The sequence below is a fragment of the Equus caballus genome, chromosome 5 (genome assembly GCF_041296265.1).
Source record: "Equus caballus isolate H_3958 breed thoroughbred chromosome 5, TB-T2T, whole genome shotgun sequence".
Lineage (NCBI taxonomy): Eukaryota > Metazoa > Chordata > Mammalia > Perissodactyla > Equidae > Equus > Equus caballus.
The window spans coordinates 96,964,699-96,989,505 of record NC_091688.1 but is presented as its reverse complement, the minus strand read 5'-3'; the positions used below and the strand labels follow the sequence as shown (position 1 = coordinate 96,989,505).

Here is a 24,807-nt window from a genome sequence, read left to right as displayed (position 1 = left end):
ATAGGGAGCCGGAAATTATATCTTACATGACTTTGTGGTTGGGGATCAGATATTGATGACGTTGTTAGGCATCCACGACACACCCCTTGGAGGCTCTGAAATCTCTGATGCTTATAGTTAGTGACTGTAAAGAGACATCCACTGACTTCCCTCGTCTAACAAATCTCTGCCTCTGTCTCTCCTAAAGTAGCCTCAGCATGGTCTTCGTGGCATAAATATCAGTTATGGTTCTAGTACAGGATAAAAATGCCCCGTTAGGGGCTGGCCCCGTGGCCGAGTGGTTAAGTTCGCGCGCTCCGCTGCAGGCGGCCCAGTGTTTCGCTAGTTCGAATCCTGGGCGCGGACATGGCACTGCTCATCAGACCACGCTGAGGCAGCGTCCCACATGCAACAACTAGAAGAACCCACAATGAAGAATATACAACTATGTACCGGGGGGCTTTGGGGAGAAAAAGGAAAAAATAAAATCTTTTAAAAAAAAATGCCCCGTTAGAAGTTAAGTTAAAATGTGTAGAACGATCCAAAGAACAATTAGAGGAATTGTAAGCTAAAGGCTCAAAGCCAGTCTCAAGAATTCCAAGTTGCACTCCTTTTATATTACCAGTTTCAGAACTGTTATTCAGATGAATTAAACATGCTCTTTTAAAATAGAGATTATTGACTGATTAACATATTACTTTTTCCAGGAAATCAATGTAGCCCTGCCTTTTGCTATGAGAATGAAAGATGTAAGACATAGAATATAGAAAAAGAATATAAGAAATAAGAATGAACATATCCAATTAGATTCAATGCCCCCATAATTGCAAATTATTAATATAAGAGAGAGAAATCTGAATACATATAAAGACTTGCTTGTTAAGCAAGAATTAATTGCCACAGCAAGAGTCCATGGCCTATAGAAAGTCAAAAATTTCATGAAAACAGGACCCTTCTAGGCAGTTCCATGCCCTCAGTAATAGCTCAATCGGGAAGAAGGGTTTGAAGAAATCAATGAGATAATTTCCTCTATTTAATGATACATTTCAAATATTTTGTTAATCTGAACAGGTAGAATGATGTATTTTTAATCAATTGATTATAGTATTATTTACTTCATAGATATTTTTATAACTTACTCTATTTCTGTTATGTAATTGTTTGTTCTCAAAAATAAGGCAGATAGGAAGTTGTGCAAATGTGAATGGAAAAATTCTTCTCTAACAAAGCAAAAGTAACAGCTGAATAAAACATTGTTTAGTTTCACAGTCACTTTTGTATTGGATTTTCTTACTTAATGCAACATTAATTCTTTAACTCACAGAGCACATCCTTTTATCTCCTTATACCTCAGTGCCACAATACAGCTGTCTCCAGCAGTGAAGGACATCATTGTCCTAAAATCTGGAGATTATTCTTATCCGGACTGACTCTAAATTATTTCCTTAATAAAAGTGAAAACCAAAGGAGCATCTATCAAATGGCTATTAAACCAGAGATAGAAAAAAATTTACCATAGATTAAGGCAATAGAAAGATTGGCAGATTAAAACTCTTTTATTCTATCAATTCTTGACATAGGTGTTCCTTAAAACAAATGATTATTCTATTTCAGAAAATTGAGATAATTCAATAACACTTATACTATCTTCATTTTGGAAGAAATCTAAAAGCAAAAAGAAAATGCAAAATTAATCTAATGCAATAAAAATGCCCATGATTGAGTATGTAATTTGAAGACCTAAACAACATGACAACCGGCAGATGATCAAAGACTGTTACCAAATGGAGGATGTCAAAATAACAAGATTCGATCTCTTGCCACTTGATATTTATCTGACTTACTCCACTACCTATAGGTTCTTAGAAGACTTAGGGGTGAAAGAAATGATTGTCAAACTTTTATTGCTATTGTTAACATCCTCCTTTTTATTTTATTTCAGGAATGTATAAGTCAGCATCATCATAAAATAAATGTAGGTTGAAAGTGTAGACTCAGCTCTAATTTTATCATTTTTGCCATGATGGGTCCTCTGTTGTTTCTTCATTTTGGTTAGTAATTTCCAACTCCGTAGCTATGTTTTACAAGTTGGCATTTAATCATAGAAGAATGTGCTCACAGAGATTCAGTAAGCCAGAAGTGACCGCCTGCACGTATCAGCCAGCTGTCCTCCTAAGGCACAGGGACTGAAGGGAAAGGCCCTCTTGCCTCGCCTTTTTATCTGTCATTTGGGGTACTGGAGTCTATCACAAGAATCTGATGCTAGAAAATTTATGCTCAGCAAATATTTTGAATGCCCCCCTCCCAAAAATACTGCACGTGCCAGCAGAATGCAGTGTCACCAAATCCCCAGGGCAGGACAAAGAACACCTTCCTGGCCCCTGTCTTTCAGGCTTCAGAGCTCTCTTCTATTTATTTGTGCAAATTGGTCCTCTAGTGCCAAAGTAGGAAAACGTAGATTTTTGGCATCAAAACTGCCCCAGCTGAATACAAATAAAGCAAGAAGAAAAAGAAAGCTTAATAGTTTGATGATTATAATCATAAAACAGTATCCACACTACATAGTAGGCACTGTACCAAGGTGCTTAACATAGACACTCTCATATCATCTTCACAACAACCCAACGGGACAAGGAGCTAGGGGCCTGGCATTGAACAACAGAGGACTGGAGCCCAGTATTGTTAGGTTCTACAGCCTAGTCTGAGCACTCTTATACTACCAATATATTGTATCCCACTCAACCCAAAAAATTCAGAAAACATTATAGCATACCCTGTTGCAATAGTAAATAACCATCAATATCAGGAACATATTTGATATATATTTAGCTAGTACTTTTTGCCATACTTGGTATTGTTTCTTCTGTTCCATGTTCAGAAGAGAGGAAGAAACCCTGGCACCAGTCATGTATTTGAAAAGAATTTTTGAGTCCTCTTCAACTTGTTTTTCTTGACCCTACACGAATCAAATATTTTAGATGCTAATCTTAAATGTGCTTGTTTTTCAAGCCTTCATTTTCTTTAATCCAGATTAAATCCAGTTACAGGTTCTTTCCTCACCTTTGTGAATCGCAGAAGGAATAGAATCAGCATCTTAAGCATGACTGAAACCAACTTACACATCCTTCCATCATATTGAATTTAGTTCCTTTTGTTAATTTTGTTTCCCAATAATTTAACTTATCAAACTTCCTGATTTTACCATCTAAGATTCCTGCTACTCCTCCTTATTTGATACTTCTCCATTTTCCACAAAATGACGTAAGTCCAGTCACCAAAACCACCCGTGAAACTGATAAAACTGAACTGAATGTTGAAGCAAGCCCAGCAGAATGATAATTACACTAATACATAACAACTAAATTATGCGCTAAGCTGCAGGGGAAAAAAATAGTTCAATTTTGTCTTAGTTTTTAAGATCTTACATTTTTATTTTATTTTAAGCAGGAGTGAAGGAGAAGCTATGAGCCTGAACATTGCCTTTAAGTGGCGCTTGAGCATATTAAACTTTGCTGTGGAGTTTTCTCATCTGGGAAGAGAAGGCAATGATGAATACCTTGTAGATTGGTTCTGAAAATTAAGATCACGATATAAAATACTTCCCACAGTGCCTGTCATATAAATTGTTTAATTAATAGTAGCCATCATAATATTTATTATTTTGGATAAAAATCTGTGTTGATTGTGGGTAAGCTAAATCTTCATTTAGCTTTGTTCCTAACAGCAGGCTGTTAATGAGACCAAGGTCATGAGTTGGTATGCCTTTTGAATTACCGGTACATGAACACAGGCTGTAGTCTTCAGCTGGACAGTTGTCTTGAAGGCATGTGCAGTGATGGGGATGGAGGCGTTGAAGGGGAAAAAATGAAGATGAATCGCCACAACCTAAAATCTTAGCCATGTTAGTGAAGAGTGAGTAGTATCATCTCGAATTACAGCAGAATTGGTTTTTTGTTTTTAATTTGTATATGCTATCCTTGCCCATAAAAGATGCCACTTCTTAATATCTGAATCAAAATGCATAACTTACTCCTTGCTAACAAATAATTTGTAAGACACAATCTCCGAGTAAAACAGAGATTGGGGGAGCGTGGAGTTCAGGGATGGGTGCAGGTTCAGAGGGTGGGATATGTAGGGGTTCATTGACCTGGAACTGGGAAGCGTGGTTACTCGAGTGAGACTGTAACTGTGATTTTAGGAGCAGTTTCTAAAGCAAGTTGTCATTGATTAATTACAAAAGGTTCAATACCAGTTCTTTTTGGTGATTATTTATTGCTGTGTCCAGAGAACAATCAGACTTTTACTCAGCAGATAAGAACATTTTATTTTCATTGTTGTATTTCAGTACTTACTATGTACCAAGCAGTGTGCTCAACGTGTTACATTATCCCCTTTAATCCTCACAATATTCTGTGAAGCACTTACAGTTGTGTACAGTTTTCATATGATAAGCAGAGGGCTTAGGGAACTTGCGTAGGATTGCATAACTAAAAAGTGACAGAGCAAGGAATAAAACCCAGATTCTTCTGACTCCAAAGTACATACCTCTATTATTTTTTTAAATTAATTCCTGGCATTTCTATAACCTTCCATTTCTATAATTTTGTTATTATAAGAATGTCATACAAATGGAATCCTACAGTATGTAACCTTTTGAGTTTGGCCTTTTTTACTTATTATATTTCTCTGGATTTATTCAGGTAGTTCTGTGTCAGTAGTTTCTTCCTTTTTATTGCTGTTTTCAGTATTCCATGGTATGAACGTATCAGTTTGTTTAACTATTCATCCAATGAAGGAAATCTGGGTTATTTCCAGTTTGGGGCTATTGTAAAGAAAGCTGCTCTAAACATTCATGGACAGGTTTTTGTGTTAATTTAAGTCCTAAGCCTCTGGGATAAACTCCCAGGAATGTAATTGCTGCATCATATATGGTACTTGCATGATTTAAGTTTTTTAAGAAACTGCCAAATAGGTTTCCAGAATGGCTCTACCATTTTACATCTCCAGCAGCAGCATATGAGTGATCCAGTTTTTCCTCATTGTCAGCGTTTGTTGTTGTCGCTATATTTTGTTTTAGTCCTTCTCATGCATGTGTGGTGCTTTCTCATTGTGGTTTTAATTTGAATTTCTCTAATGGCTAATGATGTTGAACACCCTTTCATGTGCTTATTCACTGCTATCTGTATATCCTCTTTGGTGAAATGTCTCTTCATGTCTTTTGACCATTATTCTAAATGGACTGTTTAGTTTCTTACTAGTAAGTTTTGAGAGTTCATTACATATTCTAAATACTATCTTTTGTCAGATGTGTGGTTTGCCAATCTTTTCTCAAACTCTTTAGCTTGTCTTTTCATTCTCTTAATGTTTTACATTTGTCTGTGACTTATTTTGAGTAAATTTTTATGTAAAGTATGAGACATAGGTCAAGGTTCACTTATTTTGCCCATGGACATCCAATTGTGCCAGCACCATTTGTTGAAAAGGCTATCTTTCTTCCATTGAATTGCTTTTGCACCTTTGCCAAAAATCATTTGGGCACATTTTTGTGAGTCTATTTATGGGTCTCTGAACTGTTCCATTTATCTATCTCTCTAATCCTCTGCCAATCCCACACAGTCCTGATTCCTGTAACTATAATAATCTTGAAATCCGACAGGCTGATTCTCCCCCACTTTATTCTTCGTTTTCAAAATCATAGCTCTGCTAGTTTCACTGCCTTTCAATACAAATTTTAGAATAATCTTATCTATATCTGTAAAAATTCTTGCTGGGATTTTGATAGACATTGTTAAACCTGGGTACCAATTTGGAGAGAACTGACATCTTTACTCTGTTAAGTCTTCCAACCCGTAAATACAATGTGTCTCTTCATTATTTAAATTTTCTTTGACATCTTTTTTTTTGAGGAAGATTAGCCCTGAGCTAACATCTGCTGCCAATCCTCCTCTTTTTGCTGAGGAAGACTGGCCCTGAGGTCACATCCGTGCCCATCTTCCTCTACTTTATATGTAGGACGCCTGCCATAGCATGGCTTGCCACACGGTGCCAAATCCACAGCCGGGATCCAAACCGGTGACTGAAGCGGAACATGCGCACTTAACTGCTGCACCACCGGGTGGGCTTTCTTTGACATCTTTTATTAGCATTGTATAGTTTTCAGCATATAAGTCCAGCAAAAGCCTTGTTTGATACACACCTAAGTATTTCACTTTTCTTGATTGTACATGGTGTTCATTGCCAGCATACATAGATGCACCTGATCTTGTATCCTGTGACCCTGCTCAACTCATTTATTAGTTCTAGGAATTTTTTGTTGATTCTTCTGGATTTTCTGTGTAGAAAATCATGTCATCTGCAAATAAGAACAGTTAATTTCTTCCTCTTCAATCTGTATGCCTTTTATTCCTTTCCTTGCCTTATTCTACTGACCAGAACTTCCAACACTAAGTTGAATAAGAGTGGTGAGTGTGGACATCTGTGCCTTGTTTTTCATCTTAGGGAGGAAGCATTCAGTTTTTAATGTTGTACCATTAAGTATAACGTTAGCTCTAAGTTTTTTGTAGATGTTCTTTACCAAGTTAAGGAAGTTCCCCTCCATTTCTTTTTTTCTGAGAGTTTTTATCATAAATGGATGCTGAATTTTGTCACACATGTTCTGCTTCCATTGATACGATCACTTGATTTTTTTTTCTGTAGCCAGTTAATACGGTTCATGCATTGGATGATTTTCAAATATCGAACAAGCTTTGTATCACTGAAATAAGTTCCACTTGGTCATGGTGTGTAATTCATTTTATATATGCTGGATTCTATGTTTTCTTTTTCTTTCTTTCTTTTTTTTGTATGGTCCTTGTCTGGCTTAGTTATTGGGGTAATGCTAGCTTCATAAAATAAATTGGGAAGTGTTCCCTCCTCTTCTGGTTCCTGGAAGAAACTGAATAGAAGTGGTGTTAATTCTTATTTAAACATTTGGTAGAATTCTCCGGTGTGACCATCTGAGCCTGGAGATTTCTTTCCTGGGAGTGTTAAAATTGCATACTCCAATCTTGATAGTTGCAGGCTATTCAAATTATCTATTTTATATTGGATGAGTTATGGCAGTTTGTGTTTTTCAAGGAAGTGGCTCATTCATGTGAGTTGTCAAATTTATGTATGTAGAGTTATCTGTAATATTACCATATTTTCTTTATGATGTCTGCAGGATCTGTGGTGATATCCCTTTCTTCACTCTTGATTTTGGTAATTTGTGTCTTCTTTCTTTTGCTCTTTCTCAGTCTTTCTAGAAGTGTGTCAATTTTCAGAGTGTTATAATTTCAAAGAACCAACTTTTGTTTCATTTATGTTATCTGTTCTTTATTTTCAATTTCATTAGTTTATGCTCTTTTATTATTTCCTTCCTTCTGCTTGTTTTGTTTATTTAGCTCTTCTTTTTCTAGGATCTTGAGATAGGGTTTTCACTATTTATTTAAGACTTCTTCTTTTCTAGTATATGCATTGAGTGCTATTAATTTCCCGCTCAGTACTGCTTTAGCTGTGTTCTACAAATTTTGGTGTATTATATTTTCATTTACATTCAATTCAATGTATTGTTTTATTTTCCTTGAGACTTTCTTTTTGACCCATGGATTATTTAGAACTGTGTTATTTAGTTTGCAAGTGTTTGGATAGTTTCCTTTTATCTTTCTGTCATTTATTTCTAGTTTGATTCCATTATGGTTGGAGAACACACGTTGACGATTTCAATTCTTTTAATTTTGTTGAGATTTTTTTCTTGTTCAGGATGTGGTCTATCATAGTAAATATTCTATGAGAATTTGAAGAGAATGTCTATTCTGTTGCTGTCAGGTAGAATGTTGTGTAAGTGACAATTAGATATGTTTGGTTGGTGGCATTGTCCAATTCTTCCATATTCTTGCTGATTTTCAGTCTTGTTCTCTAATCAGTTGTTGAGAGATGGGTGTTTGAAATCTCCAATGATAATTGTGGATTTGTCTATTTCTCTTTCAGTTCCACCAGTTTTTCTTTAAATATTTACAGCTCTGTTCGTTGTGTACACATTTAGGATTGCTATGTCTTCATGGTGGATTGACTCCTGTTTCATTTTATAAAATCCCTCTCTATTTCTCATATATTTCCTTTGCTCTGAAATCTACTTTATCTGGAATTAATATAGCCACTTCTCTTTTCCTTTAATTAATATTTGCCTAGTATATGTTTTTGATCCTTTTACTTTCTACCTGCCTGTATTGTTATATTTGAAGTGATTTCCTGCAGACTGCATAGGTGAGTAATATTGTTTAATCCACTCTGCCAAGATCTGTCTATTACTTTTGCATTTAATTTAAGAATTGACACGTTACGGTTTGTGTTAATGTAATTTTTGGTTTTCTGTTTGTTCTCCTTTTGCTTCTCTGTTTTCTTTTTCCTGCTTCCTGTGAGTTATTTGAACATTTTTTTGAATTTCATTTTGATTTATCTATAGTGATTTTAGTGTGTCTCTTTGCGTAGCTTTTTTAGCGTTTGCTCCTGGTATTACATTATATATACATACCTTGCAAGAGTCGTGCCATGACTTTGCTGTTCAAGTGAAGTGTAGAAACTTTACCTTCCTTTATTTCCTTCACCCTCCTCTGTTTGTAATTTCCTGGAATATTTCCTCTACACAGATTTAGAACTGCCTCAGATAATGTCATAATTTTTCTTCAAACAGTTTCGAAAATTCAAGAAGAGAAAGAAATCTCATTGTATTATTTATCCATATATTTGCTTGCCGTGTTCTTTCTTCCTTTCGAATGCTCCAAGGTTTCTTCTTTTATTGTTTCTATTTTATCTAGAGAACTTTCTTTAGCCATTATTTTAGGATAGGTCTGGTGATGACGAATTCTCTTCATTTTCCTTCATCTAGAATGTCCCTGATTTCCCTTCCATTGCTGAAGAATATTTTCACTGGTATAGGATTTGGGGTTGACAGTTCTTTTCTTTCAGCCCTTAAAAAATGTAGTGCCGCTTCCTTCTGTCCCCCATGGTTTTCGATGAGACATCCACTCTCATTTGAATTGTTTTTCCTCTGTAGGCAAGATACCATTTTTCTCTGGCTGCTTTTAAGATTTTTTTCTCTGTCTTTAGTTTTCAGAAGTTTAATTATACTGTGTCTACGCATGGATTTTTTTTGGGTTTATCCTGCGTGGGGTTCTCTCTGCTTCTTAAATCTGTAGATTTTTGTCTTTTACCAAATTTCAGAATTTTTCAGCCAGTATTTCTTTAATTTTTCAGCCTTACTCTCTTTCTCCTCTCCTTTCAATAATATGATTGTTAGAACTTTTGTATAGTCCCACAGGTTCCTGAGACTCTGTTCATTTTTTTTTTAGTGTGTTTTCCCTCTGTTATTGGAAGCAGAAGCCCTACTGCCTCGATTTTTAAAATTTAACCTGCATGTTAAAAGTATACAGAGTACACTACAGAATGTGTGGTGTGAATAGAAAGTATATAGGACTGTTTTGTTGTTTCATAAAATTACTGACACTGACTCATTTAAATGAACGCTGCTGGTTCCTTGAAATCAGTGACTGAGTTATCCTTTGTAGATGATTCTGTATTGTTGACACTGCTCCCAATTGTTTTTTGAACTCTGTTGGACTTTATTTTAGAGAATGAATTGTATCCATTTGAATATTCTCAGTGGCATAAATTGTCATCCTTTGAGGCTGTGTTTCATTTTTGGAAGCAACCCCAAGTTGTTCAAGAGCCAAGATGAATAGTAAAACAGGTGACCAAATTGGGTAATACACTTTTCAGTCTAACATTCTTTTCTAAGAGGATATTGTGAACCAAAGCATTGTGGTAGTGACACAGTCATTTCTTTTATGTTATACAAAACCTCCTAAGCACTTCAAATTTCTATATAATAAGCCTGATTAGCTGTGGGATGAATTTGCGTGAATAGTAACAATCAACATTTCTTTTCTGTGCTGTTGACATAAATCTTTCCTTGGGTCCTGTGGATGTGGAGTTTTTCCTTGTAAACTTTGGCAGTATATTTTTGGGTCAACCTGAAAACACTGTGTTCCATCACTATTCTCCTCAAATACATGTTATTTTGTCCAACCTTCCCTTGAAAGTTCAGAACAAATGTCAAATCTTCTCTATTTCTTTTTATCATTCAAAATGTGTAACACAGGCTTTACAGAAACCTTATTGTTCAAATTCCCCTTCAGTATTAGTCACTGTTTTCATAGCTAACCATCTGCTTGAACAAATCTCATCTCTTGACAGTTTCTGCATTTTCATCAGTCCTTTGTACTTCATCATGAGCATCCTTATTACCTTTCTTAAGCCTTTGTGTGAGTCAAAAACTTCTTCTTTACAGTCCCTCCACATCACAATTGCCTTTTTAGATGTCTTGTGTCATTTATGTTTGCTTGACTTCACACAAAATTTAGTGTTAATTCTATGCTTTCTACAGCTATCATTCCCCATCCCCATCCACTGCAGCCTGTAGCCCTAACAGAGAGTGAAAGAACTGTTACTGATTCAAACAATCATTTTACAGCGTGCTCCTTCCATGCCCACTTTGTATTGCCAAGCCATCCGAGAACATGAATTTCATGACTCTGTAATCGTAGATAGACTACTAAATACACAGAGCATCATCCTATTTGCTTAACTTTAAAGTTCTAGGTCACATACATAGGCTCTAAAATAGATAATAGACCTAATTCAATAAGTAGGAATGACCCTTTGGCAAATTAAAGAGCTGCTAAAGAAATTTAATATATCCTACCTCAACAACCTGATCCTTTTGTTCCTTTTCAGCTCACAGTTCAACTATTAGGTGGAGAGAGCCAATCTAGGGGGAAGAGGGTTGCAACCTAATTTTGTGTTTAAGAGCATGATTGTCAGACAGCCTTGGTCTTGAACCAAGTCAGAACCTGGTCCTGCCAGTTTACCAGTTGTGCAAATTACCTTGGAAAGTTATTCAACCTCTCTAAGCCTTAGTCTCCTCTTCAGTAAAATCAGATAATAATAATTCTCTCGTAATGCTGTTGTACGAATTAAAGGAGGTAATATGTGTAAGGTAAGTTTTAGCACATTGTTTGGCACCCACTGTTTGGATGGTAGCCATTATTAAATGCCAGTTACTGTGCCAGTCATTAAAGATGGTAAGTAGGAGATAGTGCTTGCCCTCAAGGAGTTCCAAATCAAAGCATAATCAAAGCTCAAAATGCCCCGTCGGAAGGAAAAATAAACCAGAAAAATAAGTTTAAAGGCTAGTGCAGCTCTATAACATATAGCATTAGCTTTTTACCCTTGGACAGACCATTACCAGAATATTCTAATCAATGAAGAGTGTGCAGCAATCATTACTGATTTTCTCATGTGGATTATGCATCTTGAGAGTAAAGCTATGCTCTGGATCCCTCTTAGTTTTTCTGGGTGTAAAAATTTTTTGCTTGTCTATGTGATCACTTTCAATTAAACTACAAGTTCTCCTCTTTCCCACTGGCTCAAGCGCTCACTGAAGACCCATGAATATTATACGAGTGGAGATGAGAAGCAGTTATAAACGTAAAATCAACTGATTATTCAGTAGCCAGGCCAGTCAGCTCAGTCAGCCTATACCCCCAGTTCCTAACTCCAGGAAATTGCTTTCTCTAATTATGTAACTCCACATGCCAGCGAGCTCATTCAGAGTACAGCAGCTCAAAGAGTGATACTGGGTTTAACTAAGGCTTTCCTCTCCTCTCAAACAAGAGAACATGAAATTTCATGGAGGTGGGAGAGAACTGAATTCGAATAAGGAAAAATTTGACCAAAAGAGTGTTTAGTCTTCTAGAATGGCTGAGAAAGTTGTGGCATTACCTTTCATTTAGTTTTCTAAGAAGGTAACAGACACATTAGAGAAATACATACTTGCCCTTTATGAACTTATCTTAGTTGTGTTTATGATGTCATAGTTTTGGGATCCCTGGTTAATTGTGTTGGACAGTATTGGATTGATCATTGTTTTCACATTGTGCTGCTATAGCCTGAAACTCTTTGCATCTTTTCCTCTAATTTCTCATGACCAAAATATCTTTCCTGTTTTTGAGTGTAAAAAGTTGTACATGACAACAAAACAACCAGTTGGATATCTAAAAATATAATTAAATGGTTGTTTACTTTGTCCTATATATTGCCAAATAATAATTTTGAATATTTTCTTCACTGAAATTACTTCTTGTCTGTAATCCAACAATAAGCCTTCCGTCTTCTCCAAATGATTTTCCATGATGACTATTTCCTCATGTCTCTAATGTTGCTCTTCTTTAAAAACTTTAAAATGATTAAAAGTGATCTCTTCCTTGAATATTTGCTTAATAATTTTTTCCTTATTCCTCCAATCTGACTTTTTCATAGTAATCAAAAATCTTGATTAGTGAGGAAAATTCACAAACTTTCCTAGCTGATGAATTCTAAGGTAAAATTCACTTTTGAATTCCAAATTACCTACCCTTAAGAAACCATCAAGAATGAAAATGAGTGCAGGAAGTCACCCCTCAGATCCTTCCACAGTAAAGGGTGAAATAGAAAGCACAGCACTAAAACACGTGTTTAAAAGTGTTAATGATAAGCATCCACTTCCCATGTTAGACCTCCATGTGAAACCATTCTTAATTTGAACAGGCATGTTCTAGGTGACCAGCTCACAAACAGAACTGTTTGCTTGGTAGAAAAGATAGCAAGCAGAAGGACTCAAGATGCTGATGCTAGAACAAAGGTGAGAAAATCAGAGTGAACAGAGGCGCAGGAGTACGCACCCTGTCACTTAGAGATGGGAGACTGCAGTGCGCGCCCTCTCTCCTCCAACAGCCACCTGTAGGGATGGAGAAATGGTGGTAACTGCTTTAACTGAGGAGCCGATGAATCTCTCCGAAAGCTCCTGAGGAGATAATCTGCACAGAGAGCTCGCTTTGAAGGCCCTCCCATTTCTAGGGCCTCCCCAGTCTACAGATACTCAGGAATTTATCACATCATTCATTTTTAATGGAACTTAAAGATTCCAAAAACCATACTCTTGATTTAATAATGCAGAAAATTAATACATATTGATTATACTCACCTGAATAAACTTACCATGCGCCTGTCGCATAAAGGACAATACGCAATTCAATTCTTTGCTTCAGAATTAGGAACTAGGTTCTATCACTTTCCCCTTGATGTTTCATATATTACATCTCTCTCCCTGCTATTATTTAAAGGAAATGCCAGATGGAACTCCACTTTATTTTTAAGTTGTGACTTCTTTTTGCTTCTTGAGATTTTTCAGACTGAATTTTGTTCCCTTAAAATGGGGGTTAAAATAATCTTTGGCAAGCCACCAGATGACTCTGAATGTATTTAATGCAACCTTGCTCCAGTATTAACATTTTCACAAACTGCAGTAGGCAGACCCTCACTGTGTTTTCATTATCCTTTCCAGCCGTGGCTGAAAGCCCAAATGATGCCACTTTACCCGAGAGGTACTCTGTACGTGTTTTCTACTTTAATCACATCCTTTCTACACCACGAATCTTCGTCTGACAGATTATCTTCTCCACAGGCAGGCAGCCACATCCAGACCTTGATGGGGTCCCAAAGCCTGCAGCATCGGAGCCGGGAACAGCAGCCATACGAGGGAAACATCAACAAAGTGACCATCCAGCAGTTCCAGTCACCATTGCCTATTCAGATCCCCTCGTCCCAGGCCACCCGGGGACCTCAGCCCGGACGGTGCTTAATTCAAACTAAAGGGCAAAGGAGTATGGATGGATATCCAGAGCAGGTGAGGAGAGTTTTTATCATTGAGGGCTTTTCAGGAAATGTTCAGGAAAGCCCACCCAATTCATAGTTTGCCTTCCCTCGTTAATGTAGGCGGGACACATTAACGCTGTCATCATGTTGAATGGAATGGAGCCCTCTTTGCAGGGATTTTATCATTATTTTCAGTGGCCGAGGACTACAACATATAGGAATTGATGCTTGGTAAAGTGTTCATTTTACATAAGGAAAAATGGATGAATCAGAATCATTTTTCTGGTTCATCATACACCTTCTCCCACCCACCCCCAGTTCAGTTCTGCAGCACGGCTCCTGAATATTACAAAGAGCATCAGTGGATGAGGTGTATTTACCAAGGCCTCAGGTGAAACTGACACTGTGAAATGTAAACTGTATATTCCCCTCGATTTGTAGACACATTTTTTTAAAAGTTTGATCTTCTGATTGTTGCATAGTATAGAGATAAAGCCTTGCTATGAAGAAAATGATAAAGAGCAGTTAGAAGGGAAACATTTCCAAAACGCTCCAAAAGCTACTAATATGACTCAATATTAAGCTTAGAAAATAAGACGTTCAGATCTTCATACTCTCATAGAATTAATTTCTCTTATTTTATTCTTCAGATAATTAGGCAAAGCTCCCACTGACTTCACTAACTCCTGACTATGGTTCCTAAAGCTTGCACGTTATCATTGCTTTCTCAAAGCTTCACATATCGCTCCACCATATTTTCAAAACATATCAGACAAGATTATCTTCATTCTCATTTTTTCCTTTATACTGTTAAGAGCCATTTATTATTTGGATCCCAGCTGCTCTAGACAGCTCCCCTATTTCTTAATACTCTTCTTGAAGCTGAGATTTGTATTAATCATTTTCAGAATCTTAGCTTTTGTTAAGATAATTCTCTTCCTATCCTGCCTTGATCTAAGCCAACTGTTGGATTTCAAGTGTCTTTAATCAGGTGATAATGTGAGGATTGTAATTCTCCAGGAAGTCTAAAAAGTTAAAGTTTTAAACTATGCTTTACCACCGGCATCTTAGAAGGTTAAAAATTGTTCATACCCCTTCACCCATAAACATCATAACCCAGACCCAGTTCTCTGACTTAGTTATTCCTGTTAGCAGCTACATGATTTTTTTCTCCCAGAATCAGGGCATTTAAAAATCCAGTGAAATCAATGCCCTCTGTTTCTCCTGCCTTGAATCGTAGGCTTAGGATTAGCATGCAGTTATTCTGAACACTCTGAATGTAAAGATCTTTTTTACATTATTTCTCAAAAAAATACATAAATTGTATAGTTTGACTAATGAGAAGATAACTAAGTTGTAAAGTTTGCATGCTTGTTGAATGTAAAACCTCGTGATTCTTCCAGAGAAGGCATTTACAGTCACTTGCAAGTGTTCTGATTCACAGCTCTAACAGCATCAGATGCCTTTCAAATTGAGGGGTAAAAACTTAAACATCCAATGGCTGTGTTAGGAAGGGACTTCAGTATGATTCCTCTTGCTTCCCCAGTTTTTCTGCCTTTGTTTCAGGCTGAGATGGCTTGAAATGCTGAGATAAGCACTTTGGAGCGGCCCGGAGAAAGCCTAAGAAGCCTTTAACTAGCGCTCCTCCCCAAACTGTGCTCTCCCTTCCCCCGAGGTATAAATATGGAGACAGTTTCTCAGTCCTTTTTTGCCAATTCGGTGTAGTATTTGTCCACTCCCAGTGTCGTGCTGGAACCGACTCACGCCGCGCGTTGCTGTGCGCGTCTCTGCCCAGCTCCGCCGTCAGCGCCCTCACGCCGGTAGGCTGAAATTGTGGGGATAATTGCACAGGGAACTCGGCGCTCGCTGCAAACCAGCGCTCGCCCCTGCCCCAGCTCTTCAGCCTCGTCCAGCACACCGCTGACGGCTACTCTGTTTTCTTTCATCTCTCTTTCTGTTTCCATCCGCTCCACTTCTTCATTTAGCAATATAGCATTCGAGAAAGAGAACACTAGGAGTGGGTCTCAGAACTTGGAGTTCAAGTCTTATGTTAACGTTTATTAGCTTTGTGACCCTGGCCAAGTCATTGACTCTTTCTGAGGTTCAGTTTTTCTCATAAAATGAGACCATTAGCCACCCACCCACAACATTCGAAAAGTTTTTGTGAGAGCCAAATGATACAATTCTACATACACGCACGCACGCACGCACACACAAAGTAAGGCTGGCGCTGAGAGTATAGAAATAGAAAAAAAAAAAACAGAAATACAAGATTCTAAGAATTAAAACATTGGAGGAAACTTAATGATTATCAGTCCCAACCTCACTAGTCTATAGATAGAAAAACAAACAAAAACAAAAAACAAGAGAAGAGGCTGAAGAAGGTTATGTAATTTGCTCTCATAATGAAAATATTTCATGTATTTTTTATTTTTCTAAGTTATATTTCTTTTGAAAATTCAGAACAAATGAAGAAAAATATTTATTACATTTCAAAACCTTATAGTTTCACGTGAAAATTATAGAGTAGTGATTGAAGTGCAAAGACCAAGGAGATAACTAAAAATTTCTAAGATGAGTTTCTGGCGTATAAATCAAGGCACTCTGTTTTCATAAGGCATGTCTAGTGGTGCATTAAAAGAGCCGTAGAGAGAAAAACACAGTTTTCTTAAATGATCACAACTACTAATGTTAAATTTGGTAGAGTACAATATGGAAAAAACCTAAATTATTCATAATTTTTAAGTGCAAGGAGACATCATAAACGTGGTACAAAGACTCCACAGAGTGATAAAGCATAAAAATTTCTATTAAAGTAAAAAAAAGTAATCACTTCTTGGAACGCTACAGGTGAAAAAAATATCCAATTACAATGAATACACATTTTTTAATTTAGGGAAAATAAGTCTGAATGAAAATAGGATAAGACGGGACAACAGTTACCCTACATTGCGTGCCTGCTATAATAAATACGTATAGTATATATGTGCGTATATAGTACGTATCTTACACAGGCCTGGCTTCAGGGCTGTGTGACCTGTGCAGTTGCACAAAGTCCTGCACTTAGAACGGCCCCACACTGGGTTTAATGCTCTGCTGTCACCACCTTGTAATTTTAATAATCATTGAACCAGGAGCCTCACATTTTCATTTTGCACCAGGTCCCGCTAATTATATAACTGGTCCTGCTTACACATACTCTTTCATTCACAATAATCTTATTTCCTTTTTATAAATGGAGAAAGCAAGGCACAGAGAAAATAAATAACTTGTGAAAGTTGTAAGTGGTCAAGCTGGAATTTTAACCTAGGTTTGTCTGACCCAAAACCAAAGTTCTGTGTCCCCATCTTACCATGAAATTAACCACATGATCTCAGACACTTGCCTGCTGTGGCCTCAGTGTCCTCTTCTGTCAAATAATATTGATCAGACCTGCTCCAGCTACAGTTCAGAACTATAGAACTGCATTATGCAGATGAACTCACATGAAACTCACATGAAACACTTCCAATGCTTTGAGAAGCAGAACGGACTGAACAAATGGAAAGTTTTATTATTGACAAAAACATACCTCTGTATCTTGTCGTGTGACCTAAAGAACTAATGCGCTTCCAATCTGATTAAAATAAATTCAATATAGTAATGAAGATATATAATAAATGCTACCACTGACGACGGGATGAATTCAATGAAGGTCATTTTGGACCTAGGCAGAGTACTCAACTTTGTTTAGCCATAAAGAAGCACTTAGTAAACTTTCATGTTCCTCCTCAAGGATGAAACCATCTCAACTTTCAAACTACCCATCACAGTAAAACAGGGCAAAATATCCAAGAATTCTAATTTAATACACTTATTTTTGCTTGTTTATTTTTCATAGACATTAAGTTTCAAGTCTGTTTTCATCTCTAGGATCAAATGAAATAAAACATATGGAAGTGATTTTTAAACCATGAAGTGCTACCCAGATTCAAGGTATTAATTTCTATAGACTAGAAATCTGATTTCTAATAATAGAGCTTCTTTTTCAACAAATTATCTACAACACAAAACCATATGCATGTCACTTGGAGTTCATTATCAGGGGATTTTTCTTAGAAAAGGGAGTTTAGTACACAAACCATTATGATTATTGATGAACATTATAGAAAATAAAATGAAAGTCGTATAAAGTCGTGAACTGAAGAAAGCCAGAAAGCGAAGGCTTGATTCTTGTTCCACTTGAAAAACTCCCAGCCATCATATCCATCCTGACAGCTCTTCCCTTTGTTTCCCAGTCCAAGGGTAGAGCCTTAAAGATCCTGTTTCCCTTACCCTCCCCTTCACAATATAATAATGCTTTCTATCAGTTCTCAACCTCAGCTATACATTAGAGTCTGCTCAGGAGCTTTAAAAAGCATTGATGCCTTGACCTCATCCCCAAAGAAACTAATTTTGTTAGTCTGGATGTGACTGGGTAATGGGAATTTTTGAAACTCCTCAGTTGATTCTGTTGAGTAGCCAAGGCTGAGAACCAATACTTTAGATATTCTATAGCTCAATAATTTACCAGCTGAATAATATATTGTTATTATCACTATTTAAAAGTATAAATAAATTGTCCATAACTTGTTGAATATTTTTAGAAGGAAATAACATTAACTTGATTTTTCTCTTTTGCAAATGTATATCCCAAGGCAATGGATATTTATATAGGTGGAACATACAGATATTAAAGCAGAAATAGGAAGGAAAAACATCAGCATGATGCTTCAGAAGTCTCAAATCCTTTCCAATGTTAACTGAATCGAATCAGTAATGCTGTGATATGAGTAGAGCAGTTTCTGTTTTATTGACTAGGAGACTAAGACTCAGAGAAGTTAACTGTCTTGCCTGTGGCCACACAACAATGTGGAAGCTGAGTTGGGATCAGAACCCAGTTTCATGAGTCTACCACGGTACATACTGCAGCCTATTGCTGTGGCCTAGCATAGAGGTCAAGAGTAAACTCACACTGGAAGAGTAGAACAATGCAAAAATAGACCCTCCTGTCCATGTCTGCCCCAGACAAGAGGACATGCCTGCTAATTAACCTAACACATCGGGATGGCAGGAGTTCCATAGCTGTCTCCTGTCAGTTCCTGTGAGCATACATTCGAACTAAAATTGTGCCTGAAAGATAACTTATAAGATTACATTAGAATCGGCCTCTGTGAGTTATACAAAGCAATTTGTATCCATCATATTCAAGGGGGAAAAAAGCAAACCTCCAAAATTTTCCCAGAAGGAGATGCTGTAGTCTACCCCGGAATAAATCTTTTTAATACTTAATAATATGTGGAGGACATGAAGCAGTTGGCTAATAGATATGATTTCAGACATTACTTTAGATTAGATGCCTGGTCAGGGCTCACATGGGTTCCAGGTGAAGCTGTCATCTACTGGGGCCAAGTGAAGAAAACGACATTATTTTGAGTGTTTGATGTAAGAAGAAAAACTTGTTTTATTTAAATCATTAATTTTTACATTAAGAAGGAAAAATCTAATAAAGATGGTTAGAAAATCGATATTAAAATGGTTTCAAGGTAGGTTATTTACCCAAATGATTTCAGGGACATCCCATAGCTCATCCTGCCCCGCTTAAAGTATTGCTGCTTAGAAATATTTTCCCCATAAAATTTTATTCTTCAATAACCAAAACAATACTGCTCCTGAAATTGCAATTCATGGTTTAACACAAATAGTGTATAACTCAGCACCACAGATTCTACAAATTGACTTTGTAAGGCTGTGTGGTCGAATAGTAGAATTCAGTAAACACTGCAGTAGGAATCAGAAGGCCTCTTTCATTGTTCCACTAAATATGTGTATGACCTTATTGGTTTCCTTAAGTGTGAAATGAAAAATGAGAAATGAATAACCTTTAAAATTTATTTATAGACTAAAAAAGCCTTCAAGTTTCTATTTCCTAGATGCATACAGAGTCAGCTAATTTTTTCTGAAAGATCTAGAAAATGCTACATCAGAGGATTTTATTCATCAATCTTTCTATTAGTATATCTTTTCAAAGATTTAATTAAGACTTTGAGTTGGACTTGCATCTCTAATTCACAACAGAAAAAGGTATGAAAATAGAAGGATCAAAAAATACTAATTATTCTTGAATATTAACATTGGCATATTTTTATAATTATTATTACCTATCACACAGGCGCAATAGAAATTTTGGAAATGCTGAGAAGTTTTATGTAGAATTTGTATGGCTATGCAATGTGCATATTGTAAGTCAAAACAAAAAATTATAATACCTTATAATTACATAGTACTTTTTATCATACAAGCACTGTTATGTAATAATCATAAGACCAGGAGCTAAAAGTAAAAGTAGCAGTAAATTTAATTTCATTCCAGGAAGCATTCTCTCCTTCTGTCAAGTCCCCTGGTCAAATCTCCATCCTCATCTCATTTGATCTCTTAGCATGTGGCTTGACTTCCTCTTTCTGTGCACATTTTCTTCACTTGGCTCCCACTACTGGGTTTCCTCTTACCGCACTAGCCATTCTTTCCTGGTTTCTTTGTTGGTTGTCCTTCTGTTCCTGACCTTTAAGTGGTAGAGTGAGCCAGTGCTTAGGCCTTGACCCCCTTCTCTTTTGTATCCATACTCTCCCCTCGATGATCTCATTGAGTTCCAGGATAGATGACTCCAAAATTTATATCGCCAGCCCTAGCCCTCCCCTGCACTCCACATGTTTGTATTCAATTACTAACTTGTTGATATCTCAACCTGGAGGTCCAATGAATTTCTTAAACTTAGCAGGGTCAACAGGAACTCTTGACTTCCTGCCCCTGCCCCTATCACAACCTGTCTCTCTTCCAGACTTTCCCTTTTCAGTTAATGGCTCTCCTATTCACCCTGTTGCTATAGCCAAACATCCTTGGTTCCCCTTTCTCCCAGCCTACATCCAGTACACAGCAATTCCATTAAAATATATTTTGAATCTACCACTTCTCACCTGCACTGCTACCACCTTGGTCAGCCATTGCCTCACCCCTAACCCCTTCAATAGCCCCCTAATTGTCTTCCCTCCTTCCAGGTGCTTCATTCCAATCTATTTTCCACTGCCAGAATGAGCTTTTTAAAAGATAAATGAGATCATGTCACTCTTCTGCTTAAAAAGCCCTTGTAGCCTGGAAATTCCTGAATCCTTTAAGTCTTTACTATGGCATAAAGTCCCCTCAGATCTGGGCCTGCCTCCCCTCCTTCCGCTCTTTCCTTAGCTATTTTCTCTCTAGTCATGCCGATCTTGTTGTTGTTGTTGTTTTCAACAGCTTCAATGATATAATTTACACATCATGAAGTTCACCTGTTGAAAGTGTTCAATTCAGTGGTTTTGAGTATATTTATATAATTGTGCAACCTACACCATAATCTAATTTTGAAATGTTCTCATCATTCCTAAAAGAAACCTTGTACCCATTAGCAGTCACTTTCCATACCCCCTCCCCTCCATTCCCCCCCAGCCCTAGACAAGGACTCATCTACTTTGTGTCTCTACACATTTGCCTATTCTAGACATTTCATATAAATGAGATCACGTAATATGTGGGGTTTGTTGTGACTGGCTAATTTCAACTAGCTTAATGTGCTAAGTGTAGCATCTACCAGTAATTCTTTCCTTTGTATTGCCGTATAATATTTCTCTATATGGATATACCACATATGGTTATCCATTCACCAGTTGATGAACATTTGGGTTGTTTCCACTTTTTGGCTATTATGAATAATAAGCCATTCATGTACAAGTTTGTATGTGGATGTATGTTTTCATTTTTCTCAGGTAGTTACCTAGGAATGAAATTGATGGGTTATATGGTAATTATGTTTATCATTATGAAGAACTTCCAAACTCTTTTCTAAACTGGGTGCCACATATTACATTCCCACCAGCAATGAATGGGTGTTCTAATTTCTCCACATCCTCACCACTGCTTGTGATTGTCTGTCATTTTTGTTATAGCCATCCTGTGAAGTAATACCTCATTGTGATTTTAATTTACATTCCTCTAATGACTAAGGGTGTTGATTGTCTTTTCATGTGTTTATTAGCCATTCATATGTCTTCTTTGGAGAGATGTCTATTAAAATTTTTTAATTAGTTTTTTTAATTAGGTCCATTTTTTAATGAGGTTTTTTGGGTCTTTTAATTATTGACTTGTAAGAGTTGTTCATATATTCTAGAAACGAGACTCTAATCATATATATGATTTGCAAATATTTTCTCCCATTCTGTGGGTTGCCTTTTCTTTTTCTTGCTTGTCTCCTTTAAGCACAAAAGTTTTTAATTTCGATAAAGTCAGTCATCTCTTTTGTCATATTTGGTTTCATATCTAAGAAATCATTGCCTAACTCAAGATCATGGAGATTTGCTCTTATATTTTCTTCTTAGAGCTGTATAGTTCTAGCTCTTATATTTAATTCCCTGATTTACTTTGAGTCAATTTTTCTGTTTGGTGTGAGGTGAGTGTAAAAATCATTATTTTGCATGTGGATTTCCAGTTGTCCCTGAACCATTTATTGAAAAGACTATTCCTTCCTCATTGAATTACCTTGGACCTTTTGTTGACAATCAGTCGGCCATAAACGTTAGGGTTTATTTCTGAACTCTCAATTCTATGCCATTGATCTATATGTTTATCCTTAAGCCATCTTGTTTCTTAACTTTACAAAGACCCATCTATATTTAGGGCATTTAAACTTGCTGTTCCCCTGCTTGGAATAATTTTATCATTTTTCCTATTGTCCTGTGCTTGATCTTTTACATTATTCACACTTCTGCTCAAATGTCACATCCTCAGAGAGGCCTTTCTCGGCTACTTTACCTAATACAGCTCCTCATTCCTTTTCCATCACTCTCTACCACCTTTTCTGCTTTCTTTTTTTCACAGCTCGCCTCATATCTGAAACTGTTTATTCTTTACACGTTTACTATCTCTCTTCCCCATTAGAATGTAAATTCCAGGATGACAAGGATTTTTTTTATATGTTTGATAAAGTGCCTGGCACTTAGTAGGAAATCAATAAATATTTGTGGAATAAAGGCATTAATCATGATTTCTACAACAATTTTCATTTTCAAACCTATAATGGTTTTTCCAAGCAGTTAATTACATAATTGAAGTACTCCTTTGAATAATTGGCACTCCTTCTAAAACCTCATCACATGTTTTAACAAGGAGTTATCATATACTTTTGATGACTTGTATTTAAGAGTATGTATCTTTGGTCACACATACATATTACCTCATTCATTTGTTTATTCAACGAAAAATTAATGGAGTGCTAACCATGTGCAAACCATTGTTCTAGATAGTCAATGAAGAGCTAACATAATAGATCTAAGGAGGTAATTCAGATGTCCTACTTGCATAGGAATCCGTGTGGATGTGGATGCCTCTTCACCAAAACCTCTCTATGGTAATATGCTCAGGGTTCAGCTCTGGAAATGGCCTCACAAGTGGGATGTTCTTGGTTACAAGTTTCCTTCTTGATGTTTCAGCAATTAAAAGCCTTCCAATAGATCAAAACCTTACCTTAAATTTCTCACAGAACAGATACTTAAGATTCTGCTTGCTTTATTTCCCAAAAGGAGTTTCAAACAAGTGTATAATTTTTCTTTTTTAAATAAAAGATAAGAAATTATTTAATATCTGTAAATAAGCAAGTTTCTCCTCAATTTTTTATCAATTAATCCTCTTGATTATAAGTGACAACCTGATAAGATTTAAGCACAAAAGAACATTTTAACTCATATAAGCTGAAACTCCCAGGATGGGCAAGCTTTGTTAATGCTCTGTTCAGTAGAAGTCATGACTTCTTTCTCCATGGGTTGGTTCCTATCTCAAAACGTCTTTCCCCTCATTATAGAAAGATAGCTCGACAGCTCTAGATCCTCTCAGATTTAAAACTAGCAAGAAAGAGCAAGAGTCTCCTTCCTAGGAATCCTAGTGGGCATCTCATTTCTCCTTTTTGATTGGAGTACTGCCCATAATATAAACAATCATATTTTTAGGGTATACAGTGCTTTGTTTTAGGTCTAGATAACCCAATTCACCAAAGCATACACGTTGAGAATAGGGAAGTGGGTGGTGCTTCAAAAAGAAATTAACGTATAGCTACCAGAAGGATGATGGATCTTGGGCAGCAAAAACAACAGGTATCCACTAAAAGCCATAATACGTACTGCTAGGAAAGAGAATGGCCACTGGAACGTAGTGTAGTAAGCCAGTTCATTACAGCATTACCAGGTATCTTTCTGTAATGCAAGTCCCTAATTCTGAGTTATAGCTCCCAACACACACACACACACACACACACACACGTTGTTTGTTCGCATACATGTGCACACACACAGGTACAACCATTTCCTTTGCTCTTGCTGCTAGGTTTTAGAGCACTGTTAGACCAAATCAAATCACTACCTTCTATAGATTATAGATTCTGACCTCACAGGGCCCATTGCTACATAAGAATTCATTTTGTTATGGGTCTTTCTAAAATAAGACCCAGTATTTTAATTAGGCAAGATTAACACAGACCAGAAGTATGAAGTAAAGTCAAATGATGGAAGCAGACTCTGAAAGAAGCAAATGCACCATTGACTGCCAGGCTGTTGCTTATATCTTCAGCCAGAAATTTCATTCATTGATATCAATATCTTAATAGAAAATTTAAATGCTGATTCTCATTAAAGCTATTTCTTAGCCTTCTGGATCTGACCTTTTGCTAGGACACTGCCTTTCCTCTTTGCCAATCCTCTTTAGTTTCAGACTGCTTCTTGGCTGTGAGGTGTTCTCTTCTCTTACATTTTATGGCCCCTTTGGGCCTTGGCAGGCAGGTGGAACTCCTTATATGTGAGATGAGTACTCTCTCTGACATGCTTTATGGGACACAACAGTCACAACACAACCTATTAGCCACACTGTAGCATGCCCACGGGTAGTCTAGCTTTAGATCAGAATTTATGGTTGTTTGTCACATTTATAAAACCACAGTGTCACCTTTATTATTTCTATTATTAA

General features: G+C 36.7%; 1 protein-coding gene across 7 annotated transcripts in view; it reads left to right on the top strand.

The window, feature by feature from the left end:
* LRRC7 (leucine rich repeat containing 7) overlaps positions 1–24,807 on the top strand; it is a 491,842-nt gene that overhangs the window by 431,498 nt on the left and 35,537 nt on the right. For all 7 annotated transcript variants that reach the window (XM_070268846.1, XM_070268842.1, XM_070268844.1 and 4 more), the window contains one exon: positions 13,559–13,780. In XM_070268846.1, coding sequence (XP_070124947.1) covers positions 13,559–13,780 — 222 coding nt within the window. The remainder of the gene's footprint in view (positions 1–13,558; positions 13,781–24,807) is intronic.